The sequence below is a fragment of the Gouania willdenowi genome, chromosome 10 (genome assembly GCF_900634775.1).
Source record: "Gouania willdenowi chromosome 10, fGouWil2.1, whole genome shotgun sequence".
Classification (NCBI taxonomy): Eukaryota; Metazoa; Chordata; class Actinopteri; order Blenniiformes; family Gobiesocidae; genus Gouania; species Gouania willdenowi.
Genome location: NC_041053.1, coordinates 27235343 through 27260013, shown reverse-complemented (window position 1 = coordinate 27260013; position 24671 = coordinate 27235343). Strand labels below are relative to the sequence as shown.

Below are 24671 nucleotides of genomic sequence, written 5' to 3'. Positions count from 1 at the left end.
GACTCTAGTTGTTCCCATGAGAGCAAAATCCAATTCACAGTATGTACACACCTACCATATAGTTAGAAGAAGTTTTGATGAAAAAAAATAAGTCCAGATTAATGTTTTTGTTGGCTCCCCAGTATCAAAATCTTTATCCCTATAATTAATTTTGAAAGATTGATCACAGTACAGGCTGTTTAAAAGCTAAATTGAGGATTTTTCCATTTGGGCCTGAAGTCAGTGAAGTGTAAAATAAATTATTCAGCTTCCAGTCCATTCCTGAACGAGTTACTCACTATCTCTCCAAACCTGTTGGCTGCTGGAGTCTTATTGTGAAATATTTCCAGTGCATCATAGTACAAATTGTTTCGTCATTTACACACATCTAACCAATAATTTCAACAAATATGTGAAACCGCTAAAGTTGTTTTATTAGCTGTCAGTCAGACCACTTGGTGACACCATAGTTTACACTGGTGTGTGCACTGACTCAGTTGCTAAAGCTAACGAAACAGAACTACACTCATATACCTGAGCATATTGCACCTGAGGCATGGAAAGAGAAGAGCAACCTGTGAAAAAACATACTTACATCATTTCTGTTTGATAAGTTATGCAATATACAGCAGCACATATTTACAATAAATCACACACCAAGTCTTCCATTCATTCATTCATTCATTCATTCATTCATGTTCTATACACACCTTTTACTCTGAACATGGTTCCATTAAAGGTCAAAATTCATATGAAATGCATTAAAACGCAGTGTATAGGGTTGATGTACTTTTTGACTAGCAATATATGAGTTTGAACCATTTCATGACATTTTTTTTTTTTTGTAAAAAACCCAGTAAATGATACATAATTTATTATCTGTCATAAAACAGACCTAAGCATGAAAGTTAGCTATTTCTGTGTTTGATCTATGTATTTAAAACATACATTTAACAGAATTGAAAGGGGGTCAAACTCATTGTAGTTTAGGGGCCACATTCAATACAGGTGTAAAAGTGCAAAACAAATCATTGCCATTTTTATATATGTTGTGCCCTCATTTATCATTTTTAGGAGAAAAAAAAATAGAGACGGCCTGATCCCAGAGAATCTGCTCAAGAACAAACACTAAATTATATGGTTTTTACATAATAATACATGTTTTTGTTGTCATTTCTTCACATACGCCTGTATGGAGTTAGATTTGTGTCTTTAATAGTCAATATTTTATTGATGTGATTTTTCTCATGATTGATAAGCATTTCTTTTTATAGAATAATAAAGACACAAATCGTCCTCTATAAGCCTGGACCTCTTTGATGTTATGATAGACCGAATGTGGCCCGCAGGCCTTACCTTTGACACAGGTGGTCTCAATGAGATTTGGACTTTTTACTGTAGTTTGTCAGAAACACATTAAAAGTATTTAACATCAATATAGTTCAATCGATAATTTTATTTGTGTGAAACACTAAATAGAAAATATAAGATTGCTGTTGTCGATATGGATTATTATTCATGGTTTCTTTTTTTTTTAAACATACTATAAGTAAATAGCTCAATAATGAAATATATCACTCAAAGTTTATGCAATCTCAGGTACTGTACATGAGAGTGTCAACTGTCAATCAATTCATCCATGCAGTTTAATGTCTATGGGAAGTTAAAAGGTGTGGGATAGGACTTCCAAATGGAGCTTCTAGATTCCGTAAGCATATATCTGTAAAAAAAAAAAAAAGAAAGAAAGAAAGAAAAAAAAAAAAGAAAAAGAAAGAAAAAAAAACCCCGCCTCCCCCACTTTTAAACAAAGGCAAAGACAAAAGTTTTGGTAATTTCACCAATAAACGCCCTCCTGTTCAGAACGCCCCCTGCTGGCCGACATTTACGGATCCAGGGGCAGAGAGAACAAGTCACACCGCCGCTAACACTTTAACTTTACACAGCTGGAAGGCAAAAGTGTGGGACAGCAATGGCTGTGTGATTAATCAAAGATCAACGGACAGTGTTGCTGTGAACCGGGTGTGAGACTACAAAGGACAACAATACACAGCAGAGAGAACCCTCCAGACTTAGTGGAGCCAGGAACCTGTGAGACGTCCCAGAGCCGCAGCACCGCCAACCCGTAAGACTTCCAACTCTTATACACACTCTAAAAATATCAACTTCATATTCTTTAATCAAACTTATTTACTTAATATCTGATGCATTGCCCAAACTTTGTTACAAACGTGATTTTAATGAGTGAAGCAGATGATACGTGAGGTTAGTCAGCATTACCACGTAGGCCCCTGAAAAAGGAGGACATTGTTGTAGTTTTAGCTTTACATGTCCTCATTGTGAGCAGACTGAATGACTGGTGTAATGGCTGCTGATGATGATGATGATGATGATGATGATCTTGTAGTAGTGTGAGTTTAGTGAGGAACAAGTGTGAGCCTGGAATCCTTTCGACCAGAGCAGGCACTAACTTGTGCACACACAGCGGAGGGATACACGCTGCGCCCTCCCAGCCTGATGTCTGCAGAGTGTGGACTTCTCGGCTACTAGGACACGGCTCGGAGCGAAGCTGGAGAGCCACAGCAGTCTTCTCTAAACTTTTTAAACTCCTGCTTAAACATCTGATTAAAGAGTGGACGTGATGCTCCGTGTGTGTCACTGAGAGGTATGTGAGCGTGTTGATGTAGTGGAAGCGAGGATGGAGGCTTCTTCTTTAGCTGTTAGCATAGCTTCAGCGCAGAGAAATTAAACAAGTTATTGGAAAGAAGGAAGAGCAGCAGACAGGCTCTGGGAATTATAAAATGCTAACATTTTTCCTGTGTAACTTATCCCCAAACGTTAGGAAACTTGACGCTTTCTGGGTAACGTGTGCTGCTGTTTGCTAAAAACTTTTAAAGTAGTGGGAAGGTAAAAGGAGCTAAGCTAACTACAGGATCGTCACATAGCACGATAGCAGGCGTTTCTAAATCCCCACTCAACGTCCTATTTCCATGTCTTTGTGTGTTTTTGTGGAACACTTGACTAATGTCACTGCTATTCTAACCATGTGACAGTTTGTGACTTTGTTGCGTTCTGTGGGTGGTGATGCAGTAGCCCTGTGTGGGTCCATGTTGTTGGCAGTATGTACTTCAGGTATTTTTGGGCTCATTTACCGACACACACCGCTTCATCCCCAGTCTCATCTATTGAGGGCCTCCCACTGACAATCAGCAGCTAAAACAGGCGAGGAACCAGTGCTGAGCAGCTGGTAGGGTGCCAACCACGTCAAAGGGTCAGTGGACACTTTCTGTTAAAGCTTTGACATTGATCATGTGATCAAAGTTTACAGAAACAATAACTGAGGACACATTTATTACATTTAGCTGTTTTTATCATTTCAGCTAAAAGACTAATTTTCACACAGATATGGCTGGGGCTGGGCCAGGGGTCTACAACCTGCGGCTCTGGAGCCTCATGTGGCTCTTTGACTCTTTTGCAATGGCTCCCTATTAGGCTTGTCACGATATGAAATTTTTAACTTGATGCCGATACTCAATATCATTTTCGATAACATGGGGATAAAAACCTCCAAATTTTGGAGCTTTTTAAATTTTTATTAACAAGAAAAATGCAGTAATACCCCATATTACAACATGAAACCATTAACAGAACCACTGGTTAGATTATATTAATATAGAGTTGTGTTAAAAGAAACTTAAACTATGATAACAAGTTCCGGGTACTCCGAGGTAGTGCGAAAAATAATAAAATAAAATAAACAACAACTACAACAATATTTTGGGTTAGTGCTCTGCATGATATCTAAATATTAGGTAGGGGAGGTGTGTACGATACACTGCTGCTGTGTGAACAGAGCGAGAGGGTGGGGATGGGAGGTAGTATCGATAATTTTGAAAATGAGTATTGTATCCGGATACGTTTTAGTGTCGATACTTTTTGGAATATCGATTATTTTGACAACCCTACTCCCTATAACTTTAAATCACATCAAGAATAATGATTTTTTTTTTTCTTACAGAGGGTCTTGATGATTAATGACATTAACTTGAAATAAAATTATGATAAAACCATTTGTTAACCTTAAAAATTCATTTACATTGTGCAATAACTTTCTACTTCACCTGCAACCTCTACAGACCATCAGCTTTCCTTGTACCTGTGGCTAACCTTAAGTTTTAAATTCCTGGTAAGATAATTAAGCCAACAAAAACACTATTCTGGAAGAGCTTTAATTTGTGTGGGGAAAGATTTATTTAACTGCCAACATGTCATCTTAATATGCATGCTTGATATGTTGCAATTAATTAGCATGTGTTGACTGACAATGATCATGTGTTATCAAATTCAAGTTATTTTTTGTAGCCCTTTAAATACATTAACTCATACATTGATTCAGTATTATTTTAACTGTATAGAATTTTATTTACTGTATTGTTTTCATTGAGAAGGTTTTTTTGTTTTTTGTTTTGGCACCAGAAGGATTTTAATTCAGGTGAGATGAGGCAAAATGGCTCCTTTGAGAGTAAAGGTAGCAGACCCCTAGTCTGGGCAATTTATAGATATTTCTATTTTTGCGAAATTTAATATGATTACAATATGGCCTGTATGGATTTATTTTTATTTTATAGCTTATTTTGTATAAAAAAATATTTGTTTTAGGCGTTGTTGCTTCTCAGAACAGCATCAAAAGTATATTTTGATGAATTATTGAGTGCGTTCTAACCCAGACCTTCCCCTAAACCAGCCACACTACAGAACTCACTCACACATGCTTTCCCTTATAGGAGAATAAGCCAAAGGTTGCACATATTGTGCAGCTGCTTGTTAATAAATGTGCCTGTGTGGCATTTGTCTTCAACAAATGTAACTCTCAATTGTCTTTCTGGTCAGACTTTTTTGCGTTAAAATATCGAGATTTATATCGTATATTGTCATTTTAAGAAGAAATATCAAGATATGAGTTTTGGACCATATCGCCCAGCCCTAGGTGTGGATTATTATTGGGCTGTGTAAAAGCAGTTATGTTTTCCCTCATAATATTGACTGTAGTTAGAGCTCAACAATGATTTTTTTTTTTGAAAGACACTTAAAGCGCATCACAGTAAGGGTGATCCTTTCCGATATCGGACTGCAGCTAAAATATTCTAAATATGATATTGTTTTTTTTTTTTTTTTTTTAGATATAGTGCGTTTATTTTTCAGGGTCTTGTAAAATTTGTAATTATTTCATTTAATTGTAGTATATTATGTTTTATACCCATCCCTACTGTTGCTGAACATTGTTCTGTTTGAGTAATATCCCTTGATCAAGCCTTTTTTTTAACATTCCACACTATAAAATAAGTGATGAAAGTATGTATGATTCGTGCTGATATTGCATTGATATCGGTATCAGCCAATCATGCTCAAGGCACCAGTATCAGCATCGAAGTAGAAGTTAAAAAGTTGTATTGGATACCTTTTACAGGACACATTCATTCACAGAGCAGTCATATTGGTGGAGGTAAGCCACTTCTCTAGCTACAGCTGCCCTCAGCGAGTCTGACGGAGCTATTGGTGCTTATCTGTGCACAACAGCCCTTCCAACCTTCACCAACTTCATCCATATATTGCCAATTTCTTGACTATTTAATAGCTGAACTTGAACAATTGTGTCATTTGGTTGTATTTGGTACTACTGATGGCATGGCCATGCCGTTGGCCCGGTTCACTCATGCATTAAAGCCATCATTGACCATTGTAACTGGTCCGAATCACTACTTTAAGCTCTTCCCTGCTGGGCTGACAGGCCCAGGCCTATCTCAGTGCAAAAAGCTATTTTTTACCTCTTGTCTTGGGGTTCATAGTCTCTGTCATGATCATAACATAGATTGATTTTACTCAACCCTCCCTTACCTGAACACATAACAGGATGTGTGCATTGCTGTACTACTGCAGACTCATGATATTTATTTACTGTAAATATTGAGTGTCAATGGCTCAGTGCCCAGTGTTAGTATGCAATAAAAAGTAGCACAATGATTGTACTTTCCAGAAACTTGCAAAAATAATATAGTTATGAAGAACTATATATTATATGTCTCAATAAATATTTACTAATTACTATACTGATCATTCGATCATCTTACACCTGGTAATTATATTCTATAAATTGATTGAATAAGACCAAATTAAGGCAGTATATTATTATTATTTATTGTGCAAATGAGTGTGGTCATGTCTACATTAAATAATAATGTATAACCTATTCTGTAATTTATTTTATTCCACATTGTGCGTTGTTGGAATCTAAGTGCTAAATAAATATTTTAATATAATTTTTCAATTGATTTATTCTTTGGAGCATCAGTATTAATGTATGCAATTGCAGTGACTTTCTTTTAGTGAGGTTAGTACACAGTCAGAGCCCCACATGATTCATTTCTAGTTGACACAAATGATCTGTTGTTATATTGTAGCACTTAGTCGTCCCTGTAAAGTCTGTTTGTCATACCGCCGTGTTCAGGAAACACTGCCTTCAAATCGATTTCAACATCTGCACTGGAGAGGTAGCAGTGTGGCAATTTTTAGCAATTGTGCAGCCCTTCACCCAGTCATTGTTGTGGAGTAAAAAAAAAACTCTCACTCACTTGGAACATAGTGGAACTCGTTCTATGACAACAAATCACTGTGATTAGGGCATATTTTTGAACTCTGATATTTTTTTAAATAACTAATCAACTTCACAGTGAGATTTAGTTGCCTTTGTTGGATTATGAATATCAAAAATCAGATGGAAAGCTAATGTTGGATTTTTGGTCGAAAAGTTAGTGAAATGATGCTGAGATGGAGCTGCTAGGCAAGAGGAGAAAAGGAAGGTGATGGATGCAATGAGGGAGGATATAGGTATATGAATATATTTGTTGTTGTGTCTTGAGCCTGTCTAAAAGTGGACTTTTGCATTCAGGTTTTATCAGGATACGTTGAAAAAACTGCAGCTTTGTTGGCTGGTGAATGTCAGTTGAACTCTTCACATTTACAGGATGGAGTTTTGTGTGTGTGTGCCCTACATGTCCTACTTTTGGAGGTTTCCCTCCGCTTTCTTGTACATGCAGAACAATGAGAATAAGTAAGAGTGGGTGAGTGAGGCTGGACAGCTGCGTGCCGGTGGGGCGGGATCAGGCAGGGATGGGATGAAGGAGGAAGCAGCTCTTTGTGGTGACATCCTTTTTCACCAGGTCAGTTTCACAAGCCCCCAAACAGCTGCTGCTCTGACTGGAAGTCTAATGAGTTGGACTGAATGCTTTCTTGGTTTGTATGACATGGTCGTAGGTGGTGCATGTCAAGCTATCTATTGTTTTTCTGGGTGATTCAATGTTTCTACAGGAAGTGTAAATGGACTGTTTTTAAATTTTTCAGTGTTAGACATTTGAAGAAATGCAGTTGTATAATCTTTTTTTTTTGTGTGTGTATGAGTAGCTTTTGTTTGTGTAATATTTATGATTTGTTGCTGCTGTACATGATGATGACATGTCAAGTCCTACAGCCAGAAAGACATTGCACACAGGAAATGATTCTATAAAAGATTCAGGCAGTATTGATTTGTTTGACTAACTTCAGGCATTTTATTTTTTTTAGGTTTTTTTTTTCATTCTTTAGCTTTTGCAACATGTTTAGCTTGTTTATGGTCTCCATAAATTGTTTATGAAGAAATTAACCAAAATTTTCTTTGTTTAAATTTGATGTGTATCTCTTCAGGATAAATGCAAGGGTGTTTTTAACAATGATTGTTTTCCATCACTGAGGTGTTTCAAATTCACTTTTCAATACATATGTAATCACTCATGTGCCCAATGTTTCTGGGCAAAATTTGCAAAAATATGTTTCCGCGCTAACAACACAATCCTAAATCCTCAAACTACAGATTGACATCTCCAATGTGCTGCCTAGAGGTGAGTATTGGCAAGGATGTTGCAATACGATATGTATCGTGATACGTCTGTCACGATACGATATATCGCGATATTCTACCCGGTTAATCAAAATTAGAGATGAAAAATCAAGTTGCTGTATATGTTCATCAGAAGATATTGATCATTCATAGAATAAATTGAGTCAAAGCTATTTGCTTCAAAACATCCTATGTATTATTTATTATTAGTGTTTTTGCACATTTTCACTGAAAAGAAAATGCAGCGTTAGACACTGCCATCATAAAATAAAGTGCAACAAGTTTCTATAATGACAGCATTGTAACAACTGTAAGGGAGAACATTAAAAAGCACCCTGAGTTACTGACAATGCACAAAAATAAGAAAAAATAATTTGTTCTATTGTATCAGTTTAAGCGCTGATCTGAACACATTGAAAGCATTTTAACCCAACACCCAAAAAAATCACGATATATCGTGAAATTGTTTTTTTTTTTTTTTTTTTTTTTTCACACCCCTGCCTGAGATAAACATTGTGTTTGATGCCAATGATAAAAATGGTAAATTATCTTGGCTTTAGGTAAAGTAATCTGGTTTGGATGTAGCCAGAAATAATATTTTTTAAATAAAAGCAGATTGTTGTTGTTTTTTTCTATTTATAAAGACCAATGGTTTGGTCCTGTAATCTACTTTCATTTTGATGATGAGCTGTTTTTGTTTCTTTTTGTCTTACAGAGCGGAGTAAGCAGTGAGACAGACCTCAGCTTCAGCACCCTGCATGCCCTTCATTCCTATCCCTGCTAGTGGTGGTGACCCAGCTCCGGACAACTTGCTGGAGGGCCTTTCCTGAGCAGCAGCAGCTGCGTCCTGCTTGCTGTCTCCCGTCCCTCCCCTGCTTCCTGTCCTTGGTCAGACAAGGCTAAAGCCTCCTACCCCACCCCATCTCAGCTTCTTTCACATGCACACAGAATCAAGCTGATTCTTTTGTTGATCACACGCTCTTGGAGACTACTAGAAGAACGTTAAGTGGACACCGTCGACAAACTACGACGGACCGTCCACTACAAAGTTCCTTCCTTTTTTTCTTGCACTACACCTCAGAGGATGACTTCCATGTCCAGTCTTTTCTCCTTTACGAGTCCGGCAGTTAAGCGCTTGTTGGGCTGGAAGCAGGGCGACGAGGAGGAGAAATGGGCAGAGAAGGCTGTGGATGCACTAGTGAAAAAGCTAAAGAAAAAGAAAGGTGCCATGGAGGACCTGGAGAAAGCCCTGAGCTGCCCAGGACAGCCCAGCAAGTGTGTTACCATTCCAAGATCCCTGGACGGCCGGCTGCAGGTCTCCCACAGGAAGGGTCTTCCTCATGTCATTTACTGCAGAGTGTGGCGCTGGCCGGACCTCCAGTCCCACCATGAGCTCAAGCCCCTGGAGGTGTGCGAGTACCCTTTTGGCTCCAAACAGAAAGAAGTCTGCATCAACCCATATCACTACAAGCGAGTGGAGAGTCCTGGTAGGTGCCTGTCATAAATCACGAAATGACATGTGACTGCTTGTAGTGAAAGCAATTTGATGATCAACTTAAATACATTTTGTGATTTTTATGCAGGCTAACTTTTAAGGTTTGCTCTAAATCAGGGGTGTCTAACTCATTTTAGTTCATAGGCAAAATTTTAAGTAGTTCGATCTTAACCTGGCCGCCGATTTTAGGCTGGAAAACGAGTATTTTCAGCAATACTTTCCCCAAGTTTGCACTTCCACGTGTAAATGATACATAAAGTATGTAAGGTGCTGACAATATCCAAGCAATAAGTGACCGATACCAGCCCTTCCAGGATTTTCTCTTTTAAATGTATTTTATTTTATGACTAAGTTTTATTTAATTTCAGGAAATTATGAGAAATTCTTTCAGGAAAGTTCAATTTTTTGAACAATTTCAGATTTAAAATGACTGCAGTCATGTGATAAAAGCATGGGGAAAAACTTTGATCCTCCAATTATTGTATTTAGAAGGGCTGAGATATCTAAAACGGAAGTATTTGGTAATTTACACCGTAATTCTTGTTTTTTTCTGTCTTTTTTACTTTTACTTACTGTGCTCTAAATATTTAGATAATGAAAGGTTTCCCAGTGCTGGAGACACCCAAATAGATATCTACATTAATCCATACAAGTGTGTAGGTGGTTTAAATGTTTTCTTCTCATTTTGTAGAACTGTCAGGTCAGGATGCAGTCATTCCATGGGCCTGTTTTACCCACCCCCCTTCATTTCACTGAAAATCAATATCACTCGCTCTCGGAGGCTTATTAGATTAGACATCCTGAGTTCTTCAGATGGGGTGTGGCATCACAGAGTGGCTTACTAAATGCACAAGCCACTCAGTATGAACTCATTTCTCTTCCAATATCCTCACACGTCACACAAACACACTCAACCTGAGAGGACAAGGCTTTTTGACAGTATGCTAGTTTGGGATTGCCTGCTGCATATTGATGGGTTCAAGGATGTGGATCACATGTCAGCCAGGAGAGAGAGAGCGACGTGCATGTTGTGTTATTTAAAGCAAAGCTCTCAGATTGACGGCCCAGCCTTGAATCCAACACTTGCTATTTTCATAATCTAGGGGGGGAAAAATCAAGGTTCAGGAAATGTATTCTTTCAGCGAAGGTGAACTTTGCATAAATAAATATGGAGAGCCTCTGTTGTTGTGCTTTCATCAAGGTCTGCAAAGGCTTTTCAGAATTGCATGAGGGGGGGGTTACAATGTTTTGCTAATTAATTTGACAAAAATATAAAATTCTGCACATTCTTTACAGAATGTATGTAGGTTTGACCTTGAGGTAGGGCTGCATGGTATTGGAAAAAACTGATTTTTTCCTTAACCCTGTGTGATATACAGTATATTGCGATATGAGGAAAAACAGGAAGTTTTCACCATGTGGCTCAAAGTGCACTTTATGTTTTGCTAAACTGCTGCCATCTTGTGGGACAATTAATCTCCACTGATCTCTGCATCTGTCCCATTTTAGTAAAACTGTAACAGCCTGAGTGCACTCTTCCCACAACTTCTGAAGCTTGATTTTGAACGTTCAGTTCATGGAGACGTTCAGTGGCTGTGCAAATTCAATTATCTTATTAGGGATGATGGTCAGTGCACAGGTCTTCCTCCTGATACCCGCTTTCACTGGATAGATGTGTGCAAAAACATTGCAGGACCTTTGATGTGAAGATTGTGCACACATGTATTATGATGACGATGCTCAAATGATATATTGTGCAGCCTTACCATGAGGTTTGTTGGAAAGTTGCATGCCAGGGTTCTCGCCATCGCTGTTGAGCGTAGGGGGCCCCGACACTGTGTGATTTTGATCCCCTACGTTGTGATGCCGGCCCCTTTGCTGTGTTTCAACCAGTGTAGGGGCACAAAAGGGACTTCCAGGTGTGCTTAATTTGTTTTAACTCTTTTTTTAATCTGCATAACCGAGAAACGCATACGTCAGCCCCACCGTCTATTTACTGCAGGCGAATTTCTCAACAAAATTAAACAATAGAAAAATATAAAATTAATAAAACCTTAGCTTTACTTTACAAAATGTGGTCCTCAAAATGCAGGAAATAGTGATCCAGAGGGTTATACATTTCAGAATTTTCAGGGGGGATGCCCCCCGGAACCCCTTACCAAACTTGCGCGCTATATGATCCCCTTACGCTGTGAAAAATTCCTGGTGAGAACCCTGCATGCCCATACCTTATATTTATTGTTTCAAATATATATCTATTAAGGACTTATAAGTCAAATCCATAGATTACTGAGAACAAGCCTTTTCATTTTCACATAATAATTTTATTTTATTTTTTTTTAATCTTTGATCTTTGGCTGCAGATATATAAGAACCAGGTAACTATGGTGTCATTGAAAGCAATTGAGATTTAATAGGAATCATCCTTATGTTTAATGTATTATTGTTTCTGTGTTCCAACATCCAGTCCTCCCTCCAGTTCTGGTGCCACGACACAGCGAGTTTAACCCCCAGCACAGCCTTCTGGTACAGTTTCGCAACCTCACCCACAATGACCAGCACATGCCGCTGAACGCCACCTTCCCCGAGTCCTTCCAGCAGCCACACAGTGGGGGTGGTAGCAGCAGCACTGGTGGTGGTGGAGGTGGCAGTGGCTCCTTTCCCATTTCGCCCAACTCTCCATATCCTTCTTCACCAGCCAGCAGTGGTACTTATCCAAATTCCCCTGCCAGCTCGGGGCCCTCCAGTCCATTCCAGCTCCCAGGTATGGAATATCAAAATACAACTACGTAGTAATAAAAAGTCATTTTAGTTGACTTTCTTAGCTTTAAACGCACAACGCTAACTGGTAGATGATGAATATTAACAAAACACTTAGAAATTAATATCAATGATTACTTGTATAATAATATATATAGTTATTTAGCTAATTGTATAAAGGGAGCTGTATTTGTTATTATATCGTGTAGTTGGGCACATCTCTAATGAATGTTCGTGTTAAACCATAGCTAAAAGCATTGCACATTATCCCAAAAAACACAAGTCCAATTTAGATTGTTTTACTTTTTAGTTAAATATCTTTTTATTATTATTGTTGTTATTGGGAACTTGGGAAAACTTCTGTTTTACCTCAATATTACACTTTGTTTGTTTTTTTTAAAGACAATATTCAAGTAATGCCTAATTTAAAGCTCATATGAAATCATTTTGTTGGATTTATTTATTTTGTGCAAAAAAAGAGCTCAAGAAGATTTTTGTGTCACATAAATCTTAGTTATGGAATAGGATTTAAGAAGCATAACAACTGCTGTGTGATTTCCTTTATCTTATTATTGGCTAAAATATAGATACAATGGATCGATTACTAATAGAATGGTGTACTGCAACCTTGGCTCCAAGCATAATTTATTTGTCTCCAGGGACAAAAGTCTGAGTGTGAGACCATTTGCCAGCAACAACTGACTAACTGCTTCTTTTAATGTCTCAGCTGACACCCCACCCCCAGCATACATGCCCCCTGATGAGCAGCTGGGTCAGGAGAGCCAGTCCATGGAAACCAGCAGCAGCTTGATCCCACCGAACGTGGCCAGAGGAGGTACGTGCACCCATTTAGGGCCACCACACTTTTGTGGTAAGGATTAGTAATTTAATGAGTTTGTTTTCCTTAAATCACATCCCTTTTTGCAGCCTAATCAGGCCTGTTGAAGTTGACTTTATATCTTATACGCAATTTTCTGCGTTTCCTCTTTTCATGTTAAGGCGATTTTAAAGGGATCCTCCACTGTTTTCACAAATGTAGCCTAAAACCTTTGAAATGTCCTTATTAGAAGATTTATGCCTAACAAATACATTATTTTGCATCATATTTGTTTTAACTTTAAAAAACTGGACTACTTTACAGTTTTAGAACCTGTTTCTGTCATTTTGAAATCACGTGCCATTGTTTTTTTTTTTTTTATTGGAGTCATTTTTTTTTAGGTCATTTAGTGGCTTTTTTGGTCAAAATGCAACTGTTGAAGGACTCCAACCCAAAAGGACTTCTGTCCTCAGAGTTTGTGCATCTTTAACAGTGATTTACTCGCTAACTTCTGCCATCAAACAGAGCAGGGCTGCACGATTATGGCCAAAATACTAATCACGATTATAATCACAATCATTTATCATATTAGTGAAAAATGTGTTTTGTGCTTTTAAACAAACTGTGTACAGTTTACAGTGAAAAATGAAGCTTTAAAATAGAATTATAAAAAATAATAATGGAAAACAAATTGCACCAAAATGTACAATGTACCAAAGGCTAAATGAATAAATACACTATTACAGTGCAGAGCCTGTATTGTAAATATAAATATTGCTGACAATCAGGTTAATTTAATCGTGGCAATCAAAATTGTGATCACTATTAAAATTTGATTAATTGCATCAGAGCGTCAGCCACACATTGTTTAAGGGAGAGTAAAGGTCTCTTAGGAGAGCTCTTCTTCTCTGCTTTGTTGTCTACTACCAAACCTCAGAGTTGGAACTGTCGCCCTTTGCAGTCACAGATTGTTTTTCGGGTCACAACTGTTTTTATCCTCTTTCCGTAAACTAAAGAGGGCAGTGACGTGCCGTGACCACTAGGGCTGGGTAGGCACATTGCAAATCGAGACCACCAATGACAATTTCATCTGTTTCTGCTGTCAAGTGTTAATTCAATTCAAATCAATTTTATTTGTATAAAGCAATTTCCAACAAAGTCATCTCAATGCGCTTATCAAAATATAAAATTCATAATAAGAAAGAAAAAACCCAATAAGATCCACATGAACAAGTATTTAGCGATCTAACAAAATCAACATCATAAACACCATTAAAGAAACATAAACAATTATTTAATATAGCCTCCATACTCTCTTAACAAGATATATCTCATGACACGACAGCACATCTGTTGTTTGTGTTGGAAACACAGAAACACAGAGAAAATGACAACTTAGAACAGCCTCAGTGAGGAGCATCCACAAAGCCAATCCTTCCTTTTGTACCATTCACTGTGAAAAGTATGAAACATGTTCTGACCTTACCTTTGCTGAAGCTCTGGTAACTCAGGTGTTGGTCTCCATCTTTCAAAAGCTGTCGTTTTTCCTCAAAACAAAGTTTCTCTATCATCTCTAGCGTTGTCATCCTGACTGTAGCGTTATCCCGCCCACTAGCTAGAGAACGTAGCAGCAGCAGTCACGTGTCATCTATTCACTAATGTACTGTGAACTTACGTATAGCATTTAGCATATAGCGCAGTTACGTGCAAAGGCAGCTCTCTACGCTGCCTTTACGCGTAAATTGATGTCACATTGGGGACCTGACTGCGCATGTGCAAACACGTAAAATCACGCAATGAGAACGGAGACAGAAGAGCGACATGCCTTTGGGAGGGGGCGTGGCCTCCCTCTGCCTTACATCGGAGCGAAAAAAAAAAAAAAGACTGTGCAGCTGCTCCAGGAAACGGCGCTGTTTAGTAATTTGGGCTATGAAACGCACAAAATGCAGACACTTTAAAACTCATCGGTACTGTAGGCTATTGGAAATGGAAAAATTAAAAATTTATAATTAAAAAAAAAAATTATAATTAAATAATCAAAATATCAATTCACCCTTGGGTAGGCACTGCCTACCTTGCCTACCCTGACGGCACGTCACTGAAAGAGGGTTACATCGACATCTTTAACTTTTCTGATTGTTCAGAACAACCAAAAGCATTACAATATTTGACTGAAAAAGCTACTGAATGACCTAAAAAGCAGGGCTGAATGCATGTAGGATCCCTTTAAGACTCACTTTTTTTTCTTTTACCTGTTTGTTTTTTTCAGATGTTCAACCAGTGGAGTACGAGGAGCCAAGCCACTGGTGCTCGATTGTTTACTATGAACTAAACAATCGTGTTGGTGAAGCTTACCACGCTTCTTCCACCAGTGTCCTTGTGGACGGTTTCACTGACCCTTCGAACAACAAGAACCGCTTCTGCCTGGGCCTACTTTCCAACGTCAACCGCAACTCTACAATCGAAAACACTCGCAGGCACATCGGCAAAGGTACAACATACAATCATATAATTGGAAAGGTAGAAAATGGCCTGTTGTGGCTTACTTATAACAATATAATATTATTGTGTCCTTGCTCTGTTTCCTAGGGGTACACCTGTACTATGTGGGGGGAGAGGTGTATGCAGAGTGCCTCAGTGACACCAGCATTTTTGTCCAAAGTCGAAACTGTAATTACCACCACAGTTTCCACCCCACCACTGTTTGTAAGATCCCCAGTGGATGCAGCCTCAAGATCTTCAACAATCAGGAGTTTGCTGAGCTTTTGGCCCAGTCGGTCAACCACGGCTTTGAAGCAGTTTATGAGCTAACGAAGATGTGCACCATTAGAATGAGCTTCGTCAAGGTGAGTGACATCTCAGTAAATGGAGGGAATTTTACTCCAGCAAATGTGTACTTGACCTTAAAAACACATTACATTGATCTTTGTGTTTCATTGTGCTGCTCTTCAGGGCTGGGGTGCCGAGTACCACCGGCAGGACGTCACTAGCACCCCCTGCTGGATTGAGGTGCACCTGCATGGGCCTTTGCAGTGGCTGGACAAAGTGCTAACACAGATGGGTTCGCCTCTAAACCCAATCTCTTCCGTGTCCTAAGAATGGATTTACAGGAATTTGGGAGACCATGTTTTTTTTTCCTTATTTGTTACCTTTTTTCTCTCCCGTTACATTTTTTATAATTTAAAGCAGTCTTTATGAGTGAACTGTTTACAGTTACTTTGGGAAGGGATGTTGAACTCCGGCTGGAAATTCAGCCATTTCCCAGTTGGTCACTGACTGTAATAATGCGAGCAAGTACTTGGAGAAAGAAGGAATCACCCAAGTTGCAGTGAAACAATGAACAACACTACTGCTTGACATAGTGTGCAGCACAATATGCTTCACTGTTGAGCTTGAATCTGTCCCCCTTTTTTCTTTTTTCTTTTGCATCAAGTTTTGTTATGACAAATGATTTTTGTGTAGTTTTTATTAAAGCCAATGATGGCGCTGCCTTATGTCCAACAGACGATTTTATGGAACAATTTTCTTACGTTGTCTCAATGTCAAATATTGACACTAAGATATAGACTCAGTTATGTTTACCTTTTGACACAGATATAACACTTTTTTTAATTAGTCTTTACTGGTAGAAATGAACACTGAGCTACAGCCAGTTCTTTTAATGGGAGATCACTGAGCAACGTTTATGTGCCACAAGCTAACAACATTGTTACTGTCACATCTATTGCAGTAGAAATAGCCATGACATGTTTACAGTAAACACCCTTACTGAAATATTATTTGTACTCATTTTAGTTTGAGTCTGTGTAAAAGTGGCTCCTCCCCCCCATATGCACTGCATTAACAAATATTGTGCACTCTTGGATTTTGCATTGGCAGAATAATTTAGTCAAAGGGTACCAAGGCATTATGTTGTTGAATAACAGAATTTATTAGAAGAATAAAATAAACACAGCTTTTGATAAATGTGCTCATTTTCTTTTGCTTAAGTGTGATCAGTCACATGTTAAAAAGGCTCAGTAAGAAAAGAAAATATCTGACCACTTGGAGCCTTAGTAATCAGAATTTGTTTAATTGCCAAGTATAGATTAGCTTTTACACAATGTTAGAAATTTGTTTTAGTGAAATGGTGCAACAATAAATATAGAGAAAAAAAAAAAAACATGAAGGATAGCAAAATAAAATCAAGTGTTAAGCAAAATAATGACATTTTTGGAGGGAGGGATGTGTACATGTATACATTCATGTAGTGCATGCATGCAGGTGTCAACACAAGAGGGACCGGCGTCACTTACTAGTTTTCTCCTCTGAGGTTGGCTTGTTGCATTTTTAGCTGCTGATTATATATAAATGATAATATGAAAATATGTGGTATAGAACAGATGGTTTATGATGTCAGACAGATTGGTGACTTATCTACAGAGTTCACTTTAATTAGTACTATCAGAAGATAAAGAACCTGCAAACAGAAAAAAAAAAAAAAAAGTTTTTTCCATTCTCTACAAAATCTCATAAAGGGCTATGTAATTACACCAATCATTTCATTTAAACATGAATTATACTGCTTGAAAAAAGGCTAGTGTAGAAATGGATACTTATGTCCGTTAAAGTAGAGGCATGCAAATGTTATTTTTTTCAAACAAATTAATCACTAGTTGTGGGTAAATGGCAACCAAAAGTCACGTTGTCTCTGTCCATAGGTGTAAACTAATAATTGTTTAATGACAAAAATGTATAAATGTCAAAAGCAGACAAAAAAAAGACTGATCAGAGCATATATTGGTTCACAACTTCACACACAAGTACTGGATCGATCAATGTTGGATCTGCATCCAAACCATTCGGGAGGTGGATTTAAATTTAGGCTTATATTTTCAGTGATATCTGAGAGCTAAATAATCCTGTTTTTTTAAGCGTAATGCACGTTTATTGGTTGTACTGGAGTTGAGCAACACTTAGCAACAGGATTTGTGTGTGTTTTTTTTTTTTTTAATTTTCTGGCCTCAGTGGGAAATCTGTGGGTGTGTGTGTAAGTGTTACTACTTTTACATTAGTTTAGGTTAAGTTCTAATGGGTTTCAGACTTACAGTCTTTAAAAAATTCAAATAATGAAAATGTACAAATAATATGAATTGTTAAATGTTCATATATTTTCAGCAACATATTACCTTTACTCAATTCCTTGCATGAATAAGAAGCAAATATATGGTACATTGTGTTGCCATGGTAGCAGCTAATTATTATTTTTTGGAGCAGTCCATGAAAAATATGGTAATACAGTATAATCTTTATTCCACAAACAATATAACATCTATATGATTAAAGTTATTTTATCATGTTAATATACAAATTTAGGGTAGGTGTTTTGTTTGATATGTTCATGTAACAATCTTATCCTGTGAGGGTGATAAAGGATGCTGGTTCTCTCCATGTTAAGTGTTTTACACCCTCACACTAACCCTGCCTCACAGTAAGAAGGTCATGGGTTCAAACCCTGGAGTGGACACTGGGCTCTTTCTTTGTGGAGTTTGTATGTTCTCCCTATGATCTGGATTAACATTAACGTGTGAGCAGAGAATATTTTTGGGGGATTCCCAGTATTCACTTTATCCCAGGGGTCACGTCTTCCTCTAAACTTTAGACAATGTATACATTAATAATTAAATAACTAAAATAATCATTTTCATTTCATTTTTTATTTTATTTGTTTGTTTAATTAACTCTTTACTTAATAAAGACAAATAGCTTAGATTTGCATTCGAGAAAAAAAAACATCATCAGATTTTACTAATTAGCTGCCAATTAGTTAATCCGCCAATTTTAGGACGTAATGAAATCAAAAGCTGTTTTCCTCTCAAAACGTCATCTGAAATATACTTAAATAAACAAATAAAACAGCCCAATCTGGCAACATTACCGGTTGAGCCATAAATGAACAAGTCACTCCTGTTTATGTCAGTGGTCTGATCCATCAGAGATTAAAGGTGGGGCGTTTAAGATCCCAGAGGAAGAACACCGCAGTGAAGTTGGTTTCACGTTGGACGTTGAATATGCGTCTCCAACACTAACAGAGGAACATGCTGAATCAGGCTCCGCTATGAACTTGTCTTTCGAATTTAGGGACCGTCAATGAATTACTGTCTTTGTGAAAAGCATGAGTTTTAAAGGGGACATATCATGCTAAATACACTTTTTTTTAGCCCTTAAATGCATTTTGTTGTATATTTAGAGTGTTTAGAAGTGCAGAAAAGTTCAAATTAGTCTCTTCAGGTGCTCCGTTGATATCTTTATATTCTGTTTTGGTCATATTTTTCAATCTGTTTCGAGTTTTCAATTCTCTATTACGTTTTTTGAACAATAATGTCACAGTATTTGGAGCGGAACTGTCAAATTTGGACATCGACTCCAGGCCCAACACTTCGAGCAATCCGCCTTTTTTATTTCTCGCTTTTATTTTGTAGTCCAAGCTCCAGGATGCAGAAGTTACGAGAGGAGAAATCAAAATGTTTGGTTGTTGGATGTAGTAACCCACACGCTTCATTACACCGTCTCCCAGCATCAGAACTTTTTCGAAGTGCCTGGTTGAGTTTTAATTTTCACGGAAATGTACCCACATCTGTGGGTAAGGTCATTTTTGTGTGCGCGAAGCACTTCAAGGATGACTGCTTCTGCAACCTCCGCCAGTATAAAGAAGGATTTGCCGAAAGACTTTGTCTGATTGAGGGTTCAATTCCTTCTATCTTTGGAGATGACAAACAGAGCACTTCGGTAAGCTGTAAATAACGTTAAAAAGTGTGATGATAAGACGTCCCTGTCATTGTTTTGTTAGCATTAGCAGCTGCACCGTCTTCATATGTTAGCGCTGTGTGCTCGTTTTAGATCCTTGATGATATGGCCTACGTGATTTAATTTAAGTCTAAAGTTTTCATTAATCATTTCATTTTGCCGTTTTTGTCTCCGAAAAGACTGTATTAAAAAGCATTTCGTGACGTTAGCTTGGCGCTAGCGTTAGCTCGGTGCTTGTGTTAGCTCACTTGTTAGGGTTCTGCAGGTTCATCATCTTCATCTTCATCTCGCTCCGCCGGGTCAGACTCTGGCTCAAACATGTAAGGCTGGATGGACAAGTATTCCGTTGTTGACATTTTGTAAATAACGTGTGAATAAACATTTTCTGCGCCGCTACATAATCGTATCTCTTCTATCAAACTACAAAAATGGCCAAACAGGGTGGAGTTGAACCGAGTGTCACCTCTGAAACCTGGAGAGGGGGCGGGGTATGAAGTGTCTCATTTGCATTTAAAGAGACAGCACCAAAACGAGTTGCTCTCAGAAGCACATCAGAAAAGGGTAGAAAAGGGGCCTGTGGAGCTATAATAATGAGGAATTCAGACCCAAGCATTGCAGTTCTGCTTTATATAGACCACAACTGTATGATTAATATGTAAAAAGGAAGGATTTAAAAACATGATATGTTTCCTTTAAAAAAAATTGTTTCAATCGGTAATATAATGCAAAAACACTTCTAATAAATGAAGATAGACTGAAAAGTACTGTGCAGGTATATTTTATACATAATTTGAGCTTTAATTGTATTTTACGACAACTGTTTTTTTTATATTTTTCAATACCTTTAGAGTCATGTGACCCAACGACCTCAATCCAATTCATAACAGTATTCCTAGGCCATCACACTTCTTGTTTCCCTGTTATCAGGTTTGAAATTTTCTGAAAAATCATAATCTTGGAAAATCCAATAATATCAATGATTTTTTTTTCAATAGCTTTGAGGTCATGTGACCCAACTACCTCAATCCAACGACCTTTTTGTTTCCCTGTTTCTAAAAAGGTATGCGTGATAGCCTTGGACTAGGACTACTATTATAAATTAGTTTGAGATCACTGGGTCACATGACCTCTAAGCTATTGAAAAAAATCATGGATTAGTTTGCATTTTCCCACATTATGATTTTTCAAAACAATTCAAAATGTCAAATCAGGGAAACAAAAAAGTTGTGCGTGATAGCCTTGGACTAGGACTACTATTATGACTTGGTTTGAGGTAACTGGTTCACATGACCTCAAAGCTATTGAAAAAAATTGTGGTTTATTTTGCATTTTCCCACATTATGACTTTTCAACAATTTCAAAACCTTAAAATAGGGAAACTAAAAGGTGTGTGTGAAAGCCTGGGTCTAGGACTACTATTACAACTTGCTTTAAGGTCACTGGGTCACATGACCTCAAAGCTATTGAAAAAAAAAAAATAAAAATCATGGATTATTTAGCATTTTCTCACATTATGATTTTTCAAAAATTTCCAAACCTCAAATCACTGAAACATTTTTTTTTCTTTCAAACCAACGCAAAGACAGTAATGAATTGACGGTCCCTAAATTCGAGCGACATGAGTTCATAGCGGAGCCTTCTGCATGTCCCTCCCCGAGCCATGATAGAGCGGGCGGGACGCATTTAAGTGAAGCTACCGCTGTGGGTGTTGGAGGCGGATGTCAAACGTCCAACGTGAAACTAACTTCACCGTGGTAAGAAACACCACAAGCCGGTTTAGTTGTTAAAAAATAACCATATTAACCATAACTTAGATGAGTATCGGTCGGTATGCACTGTGTTGTTGGTATTGCTTTTAAATAAAAGTTTTAATTAAACTCTCGATACAACTCGTAAATCCAGGGATTATCCCAGGGCTCTGCGTCACACGAGGCTTCCCATTGGTCCACGTCGATGGCTACCGTAAAACCCCTAAAACGCGCACGTTAATTATTTAGTTAAATGTTGCGAATTGCACACCTAAGCATATTTTTTTTTGATTTATTCAATTTCAAACCTTGACAAATGTGTGTTTAACGGGGAATCTCTGTTTTGTTCTTAATTTGTTTACAACGTTTAAAATTTGTGTAGAATTGCGCTTGCGCTGGATTACCGTAACACCGGATGTGAGGTGGCTCCAGGGGAGCAGCAAGCCAAAGATAAACACGTCGACAGACAGACAGTGGCGATACTATAAATGTTACAGACGGTGACCTGGCGAATTACCGACATGGAGTAGCCGCTTAAACCAGCCCGGGTTCAGCAGGCTAGGAGCCGAACGTCACGTTAGCAAAGGGGTCAGTCTTCCGCACACGTCGAGTCGGTGAGTCCGGTAGAGGAGCTAACGGTGGCTAACTCTTCTCCAGCTAGTTTGTGGACAAACTGACCTCAATGTTGTTTAACTTAGCACCTAATACGCAGGTGACATGTCAATTTATGCAATAATGGAAGTGTTTATTTAACGGCTGTGTAATATCGGTGGTATTGTTGTGAACATGATAGCATTTTTAGCTAATGGGTTAACGGCAAGAAGAGCTTGCCCCAATAACAGGAAGACAATAGGTTACTTTATTTTTATTTTATAATTTGTAAAACCATTTATCAGCTCAGGTAGAAACACTAAAAGAAGCAGGAAGTTACTGAGTAAGTGAAAGTGATAAACTTCTAATTTGTCACTATAGAGTTGCAAATATCAATTAGTCTATATTTTTACACCATATGTGTCAAACTCAGATTTGGCCCTTATTTGTGGTCCTTGGTTTGATTTTGCAAAAATAAAAATATTAAATAAACCCTAATGATCAGATAAATCTTTGTACTACAACTAGATACAGCTTTAGATGTTTGTGACTGATTGCTTCCAGATTCCCTGTTTACTGTGAAGTAGGGCTGGGCGATATGGACCAAAACTTTCAATATTATTTCTATTGCCTGGCGATATATCGGTATTTTGATTTATATCTATATATTTATGAGCACGATATCACATGGGACAACATTGTTTATATCAATATAGTTCATTTTGCACTAAAATAGCAATACATTTATTTCTAGGGATGTCACAATACATCTTTTTCGCTTCCAATACGATGCCGATTTTGCAGCCTTCAGCATTGACCGATATCGATTCAATATCAGCACGAATCATACATACTTTTATTACTTATTTTGTAGTGTGGAATGTTAGAAAAAATGCTTGATCAAGTGATGTTACTCAAACAGAGAGCAATAGTCAACAATTCAAGTTCACTTCAGTTATTTTATTACTGTCTGTATATGGTGGGAACAACTGAGGGCGGGGACAAAATCAACAAACTTACGCGAGCACTTACATCGGAGAGTTTATATGCAGTTATGCTATAATAGTTAGTGGAAACCCCAATTACACCACAGAAAAAGCATCAATAATATATATTGAGTATTGCCATTCTGGCCCGATTTTTATGCATCAAAGCATCATCTCAAAGCAAGGGCAAACAATCGAGGTATATATCGTATATTGAGATATTGCTTGAAAATATCGAGATATTTTAAAAAAGGTCATATTGCCCAGCCTTAATTCTTTCTCAAAATGGCAATATACGATATAAATCTTGATAATTTCAATTCAAAGTATGTCTGACCAGAAAGACAATTCTAAGTTAAATAAAATTTGCTGATGCAAAATGCCACAGGCACATTTATTAACAAACAGCTGCACAATATGTCCCGCTTTTGTCCTTTTCATCTCTAAGGGACAGCACGTGTGAGTGAGTTCTGTAGTGTGGCTTGTTGCAGGGAAGGACTGGGTTAGGACGCACTCAATAATCCATCTAACTGTACTTTTCATGCTGTTTTGAGAAGTAGTGAAAGCAGCGACTCCTAAAACAAGTATTTTGATACAAAATAAGGTATAAATATGATATATAATATCAATATAGGTGGGGCTGACAACTTTGGTCATTTAGTCGACTAATTGGTCGATGCCGTCATGGTCGACCAAGATTTTCATTTGTCGACCAGCAATGCTATCAGTTTCAATACCGTAAAAAAACAATGCAATGCACTTCTATATGTGATAAGGATTAAATATCAATATAATGTTATTTAATGCCTAAACATGATTATATGTCCAGCAACAGCTCTGTGTGAGTGCGTGCTGCAAAAAAAAAAAAAAAGTGTTGCGCTTCAGCTGTCCGTGTGCTGTCCTCAGATCAGAGCAGAGAGGGAACTAATTAAGACAGGCTTGAAGCACAAGCATCCACTGTTAAATCAGTCCTTTTTCTGCAAAAGAACATGGATTATCCTTATATTTGATAAGTGGAATATGTAAATAGATCCACTGTTGTTTCTGGTGCTGCGGGCACACTGCGCACCTGTGTTTGACGTGCGTTTGTATCCCTGTGCGCTGATCTGATGTTGACATTAACAGTATATTAATAAAAGCAGGCTTACCACTAAAACCAACGTAAATATGTCATTTGTATGAGGAAAAATGTTTTTAATTGTCGTTTCAGCTCGGGCACAGATATTAATACCTAATGTCTGTCGGATCTGTAGGTTTCACTTTTGCTTTGTCGGATTCTGGTCAAAGCTTGAATAAGGTTCATATCATAAATGGTCTGTGTTTAAAGGCAAACCGGCACCACAAAAAGCCAAAACAAAATATGGGTGTCTCCTTTTCTTTCTCCTCATCCTCCTCTGCACCTGCTCATTCATTCTCCTTTTTTTTTGGTTGACTAATCGCTACGTGTGCCATAGTCTTGGGCGACCAACCATTTCCTTGGTTGACTACAGCCCTAGATATAGGTGATATTATAATTTTCTATATCGCCAAAACAGAAAACTCAATATATCCTGAATATCAATATATCGCCCAGCTCTAATGT

At 37.8% G+C, this 24671-nt stretch overlaps 1 protein-coding gene across 2 annotated transcripts; it reads left to right on the top strand.

The window, feature by feature from the left end:
* Positions 1 to 1864: 1864 nt before the first annotated feature.
* Positions 1865 to 16533, top strand: smad5 (SMAD family member 5). Of its 2 annotated transcripts, none has more exons than XM_028460109.1 (7): positions 1865 to 2101; positions 8622 to 9393; positions 11869 to 12165; positions 12889 to 12996; positions 15248 to 15469; positions 15568 to 15824; positions 15931 to 16533. In XM_028460109.1, exons 2-7 carry the CDS (start codon positions 8991 to 8993, stop codon positions 16072 to 16074), a joined length of 1431 nt encoding a protein of 476 aa, XP_028315910.1. In that variant the 5' UTR covers positions 1865 to 2101; positions 8622 to 8990; the 3' UTR covers positions 16075 to 16533. The 2 variants fall into 2 exon arrangements, with proteins under 2 accessions (XP_028315910.1, XP_028315909.1); XM_028460108.1 differs by lacking the exon at positions 1865 to 2101 and adding an exon at positions 2345 to 2641.
* The last annotated feature ends 8138 nt before the right edge of the window (positions 16534 to 24671 follow it).